At 41.4% G+C, this 13083-nt stretch overlaps 1 protein-coding gene across 7 annotated transcripts in view; it reads right to left on the bottom strand.

Annotated features, from left to right (window-relative positions):
- CADPS2 (calcium dependent secretion activator 2) overlaps window positions 1-13083 on the bottom strand; it is an 854105-nt gene that overhangs the window by 633643 nt on the left and 207379 nt on the right. For all 7 annotated transcript variants that reach the window (XM_069764895.1, XM_069764893.1, XM_069764892.1 and 4 more), the window contains exon 6: window positions 11280-11401. In XM_069764895.1, coding sequence (XP_069620996.1) covers window positions 11280-11401 — 122 coding nt within the window. The remainder of the gene's footprint in view (window positions 1-11279; window positions 11402-13083) is intronic.

Below are 13083 nucleotides of genomic sequence, written 5' to 3' on the forward strand. Positions count from 1 at the left end.
ACCCTGAGAACACCCAGTGTGTCAGTGGTGTAGTGAAACACTACGTTAATTGGAAAGAGTCATGCTCACCACATAGAAGAAAACCACAGGGCAATCACAAGAAAGAATGTAGTTATATAATATTTTATTTGTAATGTAATAATATACCATACAACCCCCTGACGAAGGAACAGAGCGTCCAAAACGCGCGTCGGGGTGCCCTGGAGAGCTGCTGGTGGTCCCTCATATATTATTTATACAAAGTAAGTGTCCTTCTATATAGTCTGTATATCGGCCCCCTTTTTATTCCACTGATTTTTTATCACTTAGGTTGTGCACTACCTTATTATACATTGTATTTGCATTGCACAGAAGTATATTCCTACACATACTCCTCCTTCCCCTCCTCCCCCCTTTTTTTGCTTTTCAACAGCACAGATGATTTAAATTTATAGGGCTGCTTGTAATACTATATGGACACTTAACTTATATTATAGGGCCATCAGATTGCCACAGGCACTGCTATATTCATATATTTTAATATACAATATTTTACACATATATATATATATATATATATATCATATAATTTTTATTATTTTATTTTTTCAGTATTGTTGTCATTTTTTGTATGGTATATTATTACATTACAAATAAAATATTATATAACTACATTCTTTCTTGTGATTGCCCTGTGGTTTTCTTCTATGTGGTGAGCATGACTCTTTCCATTATAAACTTCTGTGAAGCCCTTGGTGGGTCAAAGTGCTCACCACACATCCAGATAAGTTCCTTAGGGGGTCTACTTTCTAAAATGGTGTCACTTGTGGGGGGTTTCAATGTTTAGGCACATCAGTGGCTCTCCAAACGCAACATGGCGTCCCATCTCAATTCCTGTCAATTTTGCATTGAAAAGTCAAACGGCGCTCCTTCCCTTCCGAGCTCTCCCATCCGCCCAAACAGTGGTTTACTGCCACATATGGGGTATCAGCGTACTCAGGACAAATTGGACAACAACTTTTGAAGTCCAATTTCTTCTCTTACCCTTGGAAAAATAAAAAATTGGGGGCAAAAATATAATTTTTGTGAAAAAATATGATTTTTTATTTTTACGGTTCTGCATTATAAACTTCTGTGAAGCACTTGGTGGGTCAAAGTGCTCACCACACTTCCAGATAAGTTCCTTAGGGGGTCTACTTTCCAAAATGGTGTCACTTGTGGGGGGTTTCAATGTTTAGGCACATCAGTGGCTCTCCAAACGCAACATGGCGTCCCATCTCAATTCCTGTCAATTTTGCATTGAAAAGTCAAACGGCGCTCCTTCCCTTCCGAGCTCTCCCATGCGCCCAAACAGTGGTTTACTGCCACATATGGGGTATCATCGTACTCAGGACAAATTGGACAACAATGTTTGGGGTCCATTTTCTCCTGTTACCCTTGGTAAAATAAAACAAATTGGAGCTTAAGTAAATTTTTTGTGTAAAAAAAGTTAAATGTGCATTTTTATTTAAACATTCCAAAAATTCCTATTAAACACCTGAAGGGTTAATAAACTTCTTGAATGTGGTTTTGAGCACCTTGAGGGGTGCAGTTTTTAGAATGCTGTCACACTTGGGTATTTTCTATCATATAGACCCCTCAAAATGACTTCAAATGAGATCTGGTCCCTAAAAAAAAAATGGTGTTGTAAAAATGAGAAATTGCTGGTCAACTTTTCACCCTTATAACTCCCTAACAAAAAAAAATTTGGTTCCAAAATTATGCTGATGTAAAGGAGACATGTGGGAAATGTTACTTATTAAGTATTTTGTGTGACATATCTCTGTGATTTAATTGCATAAAAATTCAAAGTTTGAAAATTGCGAAATTTTCAAAATTTTCGCCAAATTTCCGTTTTTTTCACAAATAAACGCAGGTACTATCAAAGAAATTTTACCACTATCATGAAGTACAATATGTCACGAGAAAACAGTGTCAGAATCACCAGGATCCGTTGAAGCGTTCCAGAGTTATAACCTCATAAAGGGACAGTGGTCAGAATTGTAAAAATTGGCCTGGTCATTGACGTGCAAACCACCCTTGGGGGTAAAGGGGTTAAAGTACAAAGGTTTTGTAAGCAAACAAAAAATGGTATTTTTACAAGTGTAAAAAGCAAAAAAAATTTACACCATTTCATACTGCCAGTCAACTGATCCTGCAGGAGACATGAAGTAGTCTGCAAAACTGCCCCGCATTCTGGAGACTGCTACTGGACTGCGAAAAGTGGGGTTTTGGTATTCCCGCAAGGTGCTTTCTGAAACATTATCCTCCAGGGAAACTTGTTCTTTTGATAAAACAAAATTGTGCAGGACCACGCACGCTTTCACCACATCATCGACAGTTTCAGTCTGCAGTTTAATTGCAGTTAGTAGGACTCTCCATTTGGCAGTTAAGGTACCTTCACACTAAACGATATCGCTAGCGATCCGTGACGTTGCAGCGTCCTCGCTAGCGATATCGTTTAGTTTGACACGCGGCAGCGATCAGAATCCTGCTGTGATGTCGTTGGTCGGCGCTAGAGGGCCAGCACTTTCTTTGGTCGCTGGCTCTCCCGCTGACATCGCTGAATCGGCGTGTGTGACACCGATTCAGCGATGTCTTAGCTGGTAACCAGGGTAAACATCGGGTTACTAGGCGCAGGGCCGCGCTTAGTAACCCGATGTTTACCCTGGATACCATCCTTAAAGTAAAAAAAAACGCGGCCCAGTGCTTAGTAACCCGATGTTTACCCTGGTTACCGGCATCGTTGGTCACTGGAGAGCTGTCTGTGTGACAGCTCTCCAGCGACCAAACAGCGACGCTGCAGCGATCCGGATCGTTGTCTGGATCGCTGCAGCGTCGTTTAGTGTGAAGGTACCTTTAAGATGCCAAAAGCACATTCCACAACTCTTCGTGCTCTAGTTAAGCGGTAATTGTAAATTTTCTTCCTCTGGGTCAGTCCACTACTTCCAAAGGGTTTCAGCAAATGTGGGGAAAGCTGGAAGGCATCATCTCCAACACAAACAAATGGTAATGGTGGACCGGTGGTTCCAGGGAGAGGTCTAGGGGGCGGAAAGTCAAATGTCTCTCCATACAAACGACGCCCCATTGGTGAATTTTTAAAGATTTGTGAGTCATTTGCGCGTCCATACGCACCGATATCCACAGCGATGAACTTGCATTGTGCGTCGGCTATGGCCATCAACCCAATAGAGAAGTACTTTTTATAGTTATAAAACTGTGATCCAGAGCCGGAAGGTTTGACGATCCTGATGTGCTTTCCATCAACTGCTCCAACACAATTTGGGAACTGGCAAATTTGATGAAAATGTTGGGCAATCTCCAGCCACCTCTCCTGTGATGGTTCTGGAATGTATTCCACTTGTAGGCACTCCCACAATGCCCGGCAGGTATCTCTGATGATCCCTGAGATGGTGGATATCCCGAGCCTAAACTGAAAATGGAGGGATGAGAACGACTCTCCAGTTGCAAGGAATCTGTTAACAAAACGAAAACACAATAATAAATAAAAAAATTCAAAAAACTACATTACAGTTATAAGTCTGATGAATGAGAATCATTTAAAAAAAAATTACTTACCGAATAGTCACCATGAGACGCTCCGCTGGTGATATGGAGAAGCGCATCTGGGTGTCTCGTCTCCGTATACATTCTTCCACTTGGCCCAATAAAATTTCGAAATTTTCAGCTCTCATCCTCACATAATTGAAGAACTTCTGAGGGTTTTCCCTTAGTTCGATGTAAAGCGTGGAATAAACACCACGGGTCATGCGTTGTGCTGTGATGGGATGGATCCACAGCCTTCTCTTCCGCCGCTGCCGCAGGATTCGCAGTCTTTCTTCCTCCCTCTCTCGAACGCTGACTGCCAACTGATTAGCCTCAAAAGTAAAATCCGCATAGATCTTTGCTTGCAATGTTCGCCAGTACTCCTTCCATTTCTGCCACTTTCTCTATAACCTTTCAAAGATGTGGTGTAAATACACACTATACATAGTTTTACAGTAGATTCCAGTTGCCAATCACATTGAAATCCTCCCCTTTTAAAAAACGGATCCGTCAAAAAACGGTTACAACGGATGTGAAAACGGTCGCAACGGTTCTAACGGATCCGTTTTTTTAACGGATCAGGGCAGCTGATCCGTCAAAAAAAACGGATCCGTTAGAACCGTTTTCGCAACAAAATTTGACGGATCCGTCGATCCGCCACGATGTCGGACCTAACTGACGCCACACAACTGAAGTGTGAAAGAACTCTAAGCAGGAGACGGTGCTGGTGGAGAATAGAGCTGGAGTGACAAAAACTTCAGATCTACAAATGGTTCTTCAGCTTCAATTGCATATCAATTCAAACGCGGATTTGTCAGGAACAGAGGAACACACTGGCCATGTAAAGGAATTTCTAGACATGTCTTTTAAAGAGAACAAAAATAGTTTGGGGAGAGCTGAAGGAGAAATTTTGCTGACCAGTTCTCTTTAACTGGGGGTAAAAAAACACTGCCAATGGAGTCCTGTAAAAAAATTTTTTACTTAGTTTGGCTCTATGTTTCCCTGCATCATTCAACTTTGAAAATTTAACAGACTGAATCCTTCCCTCCACAAACATCTTGTTGGTGGAGAGTTGGGAGGCTCGCATATACTAGAGGTTCAGCCGATCCCACCAAAATCAGCGAGTGTAAATGATGTTAGTCTTATGTGTATGAGGATCTAGTGGATCAGAAAATATATTTTCTCCTTCCCATGATCCATGTTTCACATATACTTTCCATCTAAAAATACATAGGACAGCAGGGATATTCCATACGTGATAATGCAATAGATGCATTAGATAGGATACATTTAGAAAAATAAAATTCTAAAGAATCTACTGAAAAGAATAAATAAAAATATAAAATGTTATATATTTAATTATAAATTTAAGAGGTACTCTTAACCCCTTTCTGACATCGGACGTACTATCCCGTCGAGGTGGGGTGGGCCCCCATGACCACAAACGGGATAGTACGTCCAGAGCGATCGGCGGCGCTCACGGGGGGAGCGCGGCCGATCGCGGCCGGGTGTCAGCTGCCTATCGCAGCTGACATCCGGCACTATGTGCCAGGAGCGGTCACGGACCGCCCCCGGCACATTAACCCCTGGCACACCGCGATCAAAGATGATCGCGATGTGCCGGCGGTGCAGGGAAGCATCGCGCAGGGAGGGGGCTCCCTGCGGGCTTCACTGAGCCCCCCGCAGCAACGCGATCTGATCGCGTTGCTGCGAGGGTCTTACCTCCCTCCCTGCCTGCTCCAGGACCGGATCCAAGATGGCCGCGGATCCGGGTCCTGCAGGGAGGGAGGTGGCTTCACAGAGCCTGCTCAGAGCAGGCACTGTGAAGCAGCCTGCACTGCTATCAGATCGGTGATCTGACAGAGTGCTGTACAAACTGTCAGATCATCGATCTGTGATGTCCCCCCTGGGACAAAGTAAAAAAAGTAAAAAAAAAAATTCCCAAATGTGTAAAAAAAAAATAAAAAAAAATATTCCTAAATAATGAAAAAAAAAATTATTATTCCCATAAATACATTTCTTTATCTAAATAAATTAAAAAAAAACAATAAAAGTACACATATTTAGTATCGCCGCGTCCGTAACGGTCCGACCTATAAAACTGGCCCACTAGTTAACCCCTTCAGTAAACACCGTAAGAAAAAAAAAAAAAACGAGGCAAAAAACGACGCTTTATTATCATACCGCCGAACAAAAAGTGGAATAACACGCGATCAAAAGGACAGATATAAATAGCCATGGTACCGCTGAAAGCGTCATCTTGTCCCGCAAAAAACGAGCTGCCATACAGCATCATCAGCAAAAAAATTAAAAAGTTATAGTCCTGAGAATAAAGCGATGCCAAAATAATTATTTTTTCTATAAAATAGTTTTTATCGTATAAAAGCCCCAAAACATAAAAAAATGATATAAATGAGGTGTCGCTGTAATCGTACTGACCCGAAGAATAAAACTGCTTTATCAATTTTACCAAACGCGGAACGGTATAAACGCCTCCCCCAAAAGAAATTCATGAATAGCTGGTTTTTGGTCATTCTGTCTCACAAAAATCAGAATAAAAAGCGATCAAAAAATGTCACATGCCCGAAAATGTTACCAATAAAAACGTCAACTCGTCCCGCAAAAAACAAGACCTCACATGACTCTGTAGACTCAAATATGGAAAAATTATAGCTCTCAAAATGTGGTAACGCAAAAAATATTTTTTGCAATAAAAAGCGTCTTTCAGTGTGTGACGGCTGCCAATCATAAAAATCCGCTAAAAAAACCCGCTATAAAAGTAAATCAAACCCCCCTTCATCACCCCCTTAGTTAGGGAAAAATTAAAAAAATGTCTTTATTTCCATTTTCCCATTAGGGTTAGGGCTAGGGTTAGGGCTAGGGTTAGGGTTAGGACTAGGGTTAGGGCTAGGGCTAGGGTTAGGGCTAGGGCTAGGGTTAGGGCTAGGGCTAGGGTTAGGGCTAGGGTTAGGGCTAGGGCTAGGGTTAGGGCTAGGGTTAGGGCTAGGGTTAGGGCTAGGGTTAGGGCTAGGGTTAGGGCTAGGGCTAAAGTTACAGTTAGGGTTTAGATAACATTTACAGTTGGGAATAGGGTTGGGATTAGGGTCAGGGGTGTGTCTGGGTTAGAGGTGTGGTTAGGGTTACTTTTGGAATTAGGGTTAGGGGAGTGTTTGGATTAGGGTTTCAGTTATAATTGGGGGGTTTCCACTGTTTAGGCACATCAGGGGCTCTCCAAAAGCGACATGGCGTCCGATCTTAATTCCAGCCAATTCTGCGTTGAAAAAGTAAAACAGTGCTTCTTCCCTTCCGAGCTCGCCCGTGTGCACAAACAGGGGTTTACCGCAACATATGTGGTATCAGCGTACTCAGGACAAATAGGACAACAACTGTTGGGTTCCAATTTCTCCTGTTACCATTGGGAAAATACAAAACCGGGGGCTAAAAAATAATTTTTGTGGGAAAAAAAAGATTTTTTATTTTAACGGCTCTGCGTTATAAACTGTAGTGAAACACTTGGGGGTTCAAAGTTCTCACAACACATCTAGATAAGTTCCCTGGGGGGTCTAGTTTCCAAAATGGCGTCACTTGTGGGGGATTTCTACTGTTTAGGTACATTAGGGGCTCTGCAAACGCAATGTGACACCTGCAGACCATTCCATCTAAGTCTGCATTCAAATGGCACTCCTTCCCTTCCGAGCCCTCCCATGCGCCCAAACAGTGGTTTCCCCCCACATATGGGGTATCAGCGCAATCAGGACAAATTGGACAACAAATTTTGGGGTCCAATTTCTCCTGTTACCCTTGGGAAAATACAAAACTGGGGGCTAAAAAATAATTTTTGTGGGAAAAAATTTTTGTTTTATTTTTACGGCTCTCCATTATAAACTTCTGTGAAGCCCTTGGTGGGTCAAAGCGCTCACCACACATCTAGATAAGTTCCTTAGGGGGTCTACTTTCCAAAATGGTGTCACCTGTGAGGGGTTTCTACTATTTAGGTACATTAGGGGCTCTGCAAACGCAACATGGGGTCTCATCTCAATTTCTGTCAATTTTGCATTGAAAAGTCAAACGGCGCTCCTTCCCTTCCGAGCTCTCCCATCCGCCCAAACAGTGGTTTACCCCCACATATGGGGTATCGGCGTACTCAGGACAAATTGTACAACAAATTTTGGGGTCCAATTTCTTCTCTTACCCTTGGAAAAATAAAAAATTGGGGCGAAAAGATAATTTTTGTGAAAAAATATGATTTTTTATTTTTACGGTTCTACATTATAAACTTCTGTGAAGCACTTGGTGGGTCAAAGAGCTCACCACACCTCTAGATAAGTTCCTTAGGGGGTCTACTTTCCAAAATGGTATTACTTGTGGGGGGTTTCAATGTTTAGGCACATCAGGGGCTCTCCAAACGAAACATGGCGTCCCATCTCAATTCCAGTCAATTTTGCATTGAAAAGTCAAATGGCGCTCCTTCGCTTCCGAGCTGTGCCATGCGCCCAAACAGTGGTTTACCCCCACATGTGGGGTATTGGCATACTCAGGACAAATTGTACAACAATGTTTGGGGTCCATTTTCTCCTGTTACCCTTGGTAAAATAAAACAAATTGGAGCTGAAGTAAATTTTTTGTGAAAAAAAGTTAAATGTTCATTTTTATTTAAACATTCAAAAAATTCCTGTGAAGCACCAGAAGGGTTAATAAACTTCTTGAATGTGGTTTTGAGCACCTTGAGGGGTGCAGTTTTTAGAATGGTGTCACACTTGGGTATTTTCTATCATATAGACCCCTCAAAATGACTTCAAATGAGATGTGGTCCCTAAAAAAAAATGGTGTTGTAGAAATGAGAAATTGCTGGTCAAATTTTCACCCTTATAACTCCCTAACAAAAAAAAATTTTTGTTCCAAAATTGTGCTAATGTAAAGTAGACATGTGGGAAATGTTACTTATTAAGTATTTTGTGTGACATATCTCTGTGATTTAATTGCATAAAAATTCAAAGTTGGAAAATTGCGAAATTTTCATAATTTTCGCCAAATTTACGTTTTTTTTCACAAATAAACGCAGGTACTATCAAAGAATTTTTACCATTGTCATGAAGTACAATATGTCTCGAGAAAACAATGTCAGATTCACTGGGATCCGTTGAAGCGTTCCAGAGTTATAACCTCATAAAGGGACAGTGGTCAGAATTGTAAAAATTGGCCCGGTCATTAACGTGCAAACCACCCTTGGGGGTAAAGGGGTTAAAAATGTATGGCATAGTCACAGAATATGCCATAAATTGATAGTAAATGTGAATCTTGTCATTGGGACCCACATCAATCTCAAGAATACAGCATGGTTACATGCTGAAATCAATAGAGAGGTGGTTGTAATTCTCACACAAAATAAGAGGAATCTTGACCACCTCTCCGACACCAGCACAATCTATTATACATTTAAAGCATATCCTATAGATGCGCCATAAATGTACAAGATGTGAATACTCCTTTAATAAATACATGAAATGTGTAGATCTACAGTTGCACATGTCTCCAGTAACTGTCAAAGTATGTGTGCGTCTGCAGGCGGAATGCTATATTATGGCTATGCCTTTGCCTTTCTCTTTAAGTGCAGTTATTGTACTGGCCACTAGATGGGGGCATTATAGTGTACAGGGCTTTCATCTAGTGTGTAGTGTAAGAAATAGTTAAATATAGGAGGGACTGCTGTGTGATAAGGTTAGGAACGTTTCCTGGTATAGGCAGAAAGGCCTGGGAGCCCGAATAGTCCACATGGGCTCTAGGCCCAGGACACTACAGCAGACACGCAACGTTAAAGAAGATAAGCTTAGCCATTTGGAGTCTATAGGACAGAAGTATGGTATCGAGCAGCATGATTGCAGCAGTTCATAGCTGGAGAAAGGAAGCGGTCCGGAATAGTACAGGGCGCAGATTGTTCAACACGTGGCAGATTATTGCATGGGCCGATACTCTCAGAACCGATGCGAAACGGACTAGAGAATCCCCAAGCACAGTGAGTATGAACAGAGAGAATGTTGCGGTACCGCCTGAGGCACTGTTACCCCGTAATGTACTGGAGGATGTGGAACGGAGTGCAGGGAAAGAGCAACATGGGAACTGCATGGGACTCGCTGTTGATGTTGTTACTGACAAGAATGTGCTGTCAAATTATTCAAGTAAAGTTTCACATGTTGCATTTGAACCGGATTGTGTCTCAATTCTTGTGAAGCCAATTGTAGAGAGGCCTCAGCAACACAGTGGTATCCCTGATGGCGCAGTGGAAGAAGACACAGGTATGCTGGTTAATGAATGCTGTTTTCATGTGAGAGGAGGCCAGGGCACAGATACACAGGAGTGCTCAACCAAGACTACGGCTCTGGCTCCCTGTTACATGTCCATACTTGTGTTGCCTGCCTGTGAACGTGCATATCCATTTGTGTAGTGATTGCTCGTCTGTGTGCGTTAAGCTGCTTATGCACATAACATTAAGATCTAGCACGAGGTGGCCGCTGGTATACCATTAACAGGAGGGGATAGTCACATTCATCCTCTATAGTGATGAGCGAATATTCTCGTTACTTGAGATTTCCCGAGCACGCTTGGGTGTCCTCCGAGTATTTTTTAGTGCTCGGAGATTTAGTTTTTATCGCCGCAGCAGAATGATTTACATCTGTTAGCCAGCATAAGTACATGTGGGGATTCCCTAGCAACCAGGCAACCCCACATGTACTTATGCTGGCTAGCAGATGTAAATCATTCAGCTGCGGCAATAAAAACTAAATCTCCGAGCACTAAAAAATAGTCGGAGGACACCCGAGCGTGCTCGGGGAATCTCGAGTATTGAGTATATTCGCTCATCACTAATCCTCTACCCTCTCTAACCACTAATCAACAAGGGATGCCTAGAATAAATTCAACTAGTACAAAAGCTGTAGTGGAACAAAAGGCACACATCGGTTGATACCCTTTTAGCTGCAAAGGAAAGTAAAAGGAAGGTGCTCACCTGAGCAGGTTGTGTGAAGGCACAACTCCTATGAGAACACCTGAAGATACCAGCTGCTGCTGCCTTTTGGCTGGGGATAATCTCCTCCAGGATAGTTGACCAATTTGGACGATAAAACAATATCGTTCTACCCTGCTGTAATAAAGAATTCTTAGAACCGAGATGAGTTGAACGGTTTTTATTTCCACAATGCGTTTGAACGCTGGACTAGCATCTTTTTCAAGTGAAAAAAAAACAATTGCAATTACAGCAGCGCAGCCAGATATCGTCAGATCGTCCAAATTGGTCATTAAATTCAACCAGTCAATTTCAGACTTTCCTCTGTCCAAAAAATAAACACTGTTTTAAATAGAGCACATTTAAGTATATATTTTTAATTAGCAAATATAAACCAAGTTATTTTATTCAATTTCAACTTTGTTTTTTGAACAAGACGTATCAAAGAAAAAAATGATTAAAGTATATTAAAAAGCTGTCCAAGTATTCACTTTACATTTAATATATTTCCACAACTCTTAAATTGACTTGGTATTCCAACCTATGCAATCAATGAAATGCAAATGCTTTTGAGCCTTCAATACGTCTTAGTAGTGTAGAAAATGTTTTAACTTTGTGTTAACAATTCAATATTCAATTTACAGCTTTGCAGTAAAGCGCAAAAACAAAACAAAAAATAGTGTACATGAACAGCAGGGTTATAGTAGTTACTTACTGAGGTCTTGAGGCTTCGGCTTGATCGGTCTGGAGTTTTTCACCACCCTCTACTTCCATTGTACAGTATACAATTCTGTTTGGAGCCACTGATTTCAAGCCATGGACTTCCATGATAACAATCTGCACAAAAAGCATGAGATTAATAAACATAACAGTCTAAAAAAAAGTAACAATCTAAAAATAAATCTAATGAAAAATATGTAGAGTAACAGTTTTGACTAATTGAGGAGACAAATCTATCTTCAACATTAATCACAAACATGGATTCAGACTGATTTTGAACTAGTTCATTCAGTGTATCTGGTGATCTTTGCCTCTCAAATCAATTGACCTAAACATTTGAATTTAAGAGACAGGCAAACAAATATTCACAAATAAAAATGCTTTAAAGTTTATACAGTATTTAATTCAATTGAGAAAAATTTTCAAGACAAATGTACTAGTGGTACAACTAAAAAAAAGTCAAGACTCTTCCAGGTTAACAGTTATGAAGTGCCGTTTGAAGATCTGTTTTGTTAAAGAGGATGCCACAAAAAACTCAATAGACTGTGTGAAAAAGAGTATTTGGAATAAACATCAATTAAAAATAGTGAGCAGTTTTGTCACTGCATTACAGTTCTATTTTAGTAGTGCCCACATGGCTAAAAAGTTGGCTCACATGCTCGGTAGCTTTCCTGTTCATGCCAAGTAGTGATCGGACACTACAAAAAAAAGGTACTGTGTAGTAGTCAGAGGAAAATTGCCACATGTGAAGTAAATGTAGCAAGTGGGAATGAGAGTGAAAGAAGTGAAATACAGGAAAGGTAGACCGATAATGGACTATTTATTCTGCTGGAAGACAAAGGATGATTTAGTAGAAGCAGCCTGCAATGTACCTCCGGGAAATTCTGTTGCTTCCTTGTCACACGAGGAGGGCATAAAATCACAAGGGTTCAAAATGGGAGAAAGCACTGGAGAGTGGTGTTTTAGAACACCAATATGGGAAGGGTAATGATGCTCATTACTCCAAAAGTGTGTTTCCTTTTCAATTTATGGGATGACTCCATTATAGAAAAAGAAATTCTGTGCTCTGAATAACTGTCTGCGACTCAAAGATAAGAGTTATATTCAGTGAAGAGTTTGGCACTAAAAGCTACAGGATCCCCACACTTGAAATCAATAGTTACGGATGTTCACCAATTTCTACTTGAGCCCTATCTTGCCTGTTTTCCATCTTGGGAAGGCTGGGCTCACATTGCTTTATGGCAGTCAGTTAGACGGACTGCGTTACACCGCGGCCTAACGCGGTGTAACACAGTCCGGTAACGCTGCCATTAACCCCTATTATCGGGCGCATCACCAACACATGCTATAATCAGCATGCGCTAGCGATGTGCTGTCATTCAGTAACAAAGCCTTGGACGTGAGATGCAGCATCTGAGGCTCCGTCACCGCTAGCACAGATGAATCATTTGCGCTAGCGGTACATAATAACGCGATGGCGTGCATGCTATAGCGTTAACGTAGCCCGTCAACAATATGCGTAGAACGGGCTGCTATAACGCAATGTGAACCTGGCCTAACATTTTAGGAAAAACCACCAAACATTGACATTTGGTGATCGTTACACTAGGACTCCCAGAAATAAGTTTCTGATCTGCTACAGGGTAATGCAATATAAAAATGGTCCATCTAAACCAGTGGTCCCCAACTTTTCTTACTTTCAGACATACATTCAGTATCAACCTCCAGAACAGTAGTGAAATTTGAGAGCCCCCCCATTACTGGTATGATGACAGCCAAAGCTTCCCTGCAGAAAGCAT

The sequence above is a fragment of the Ranitomeya imitator genome, chromosome 4 (genome assembly GCF_032444005.1).
Source record: "Ranitomeya imitator isolate aRanImi1 chromosome 4, aRanImi1.pri, whole genome shotgun sequence".
NCBI lineage: Eukaryota > Metazoa > Chordata > Amphibia > Anura > Dendrobatidae > Ranitomeya > Ranitomeya imitator.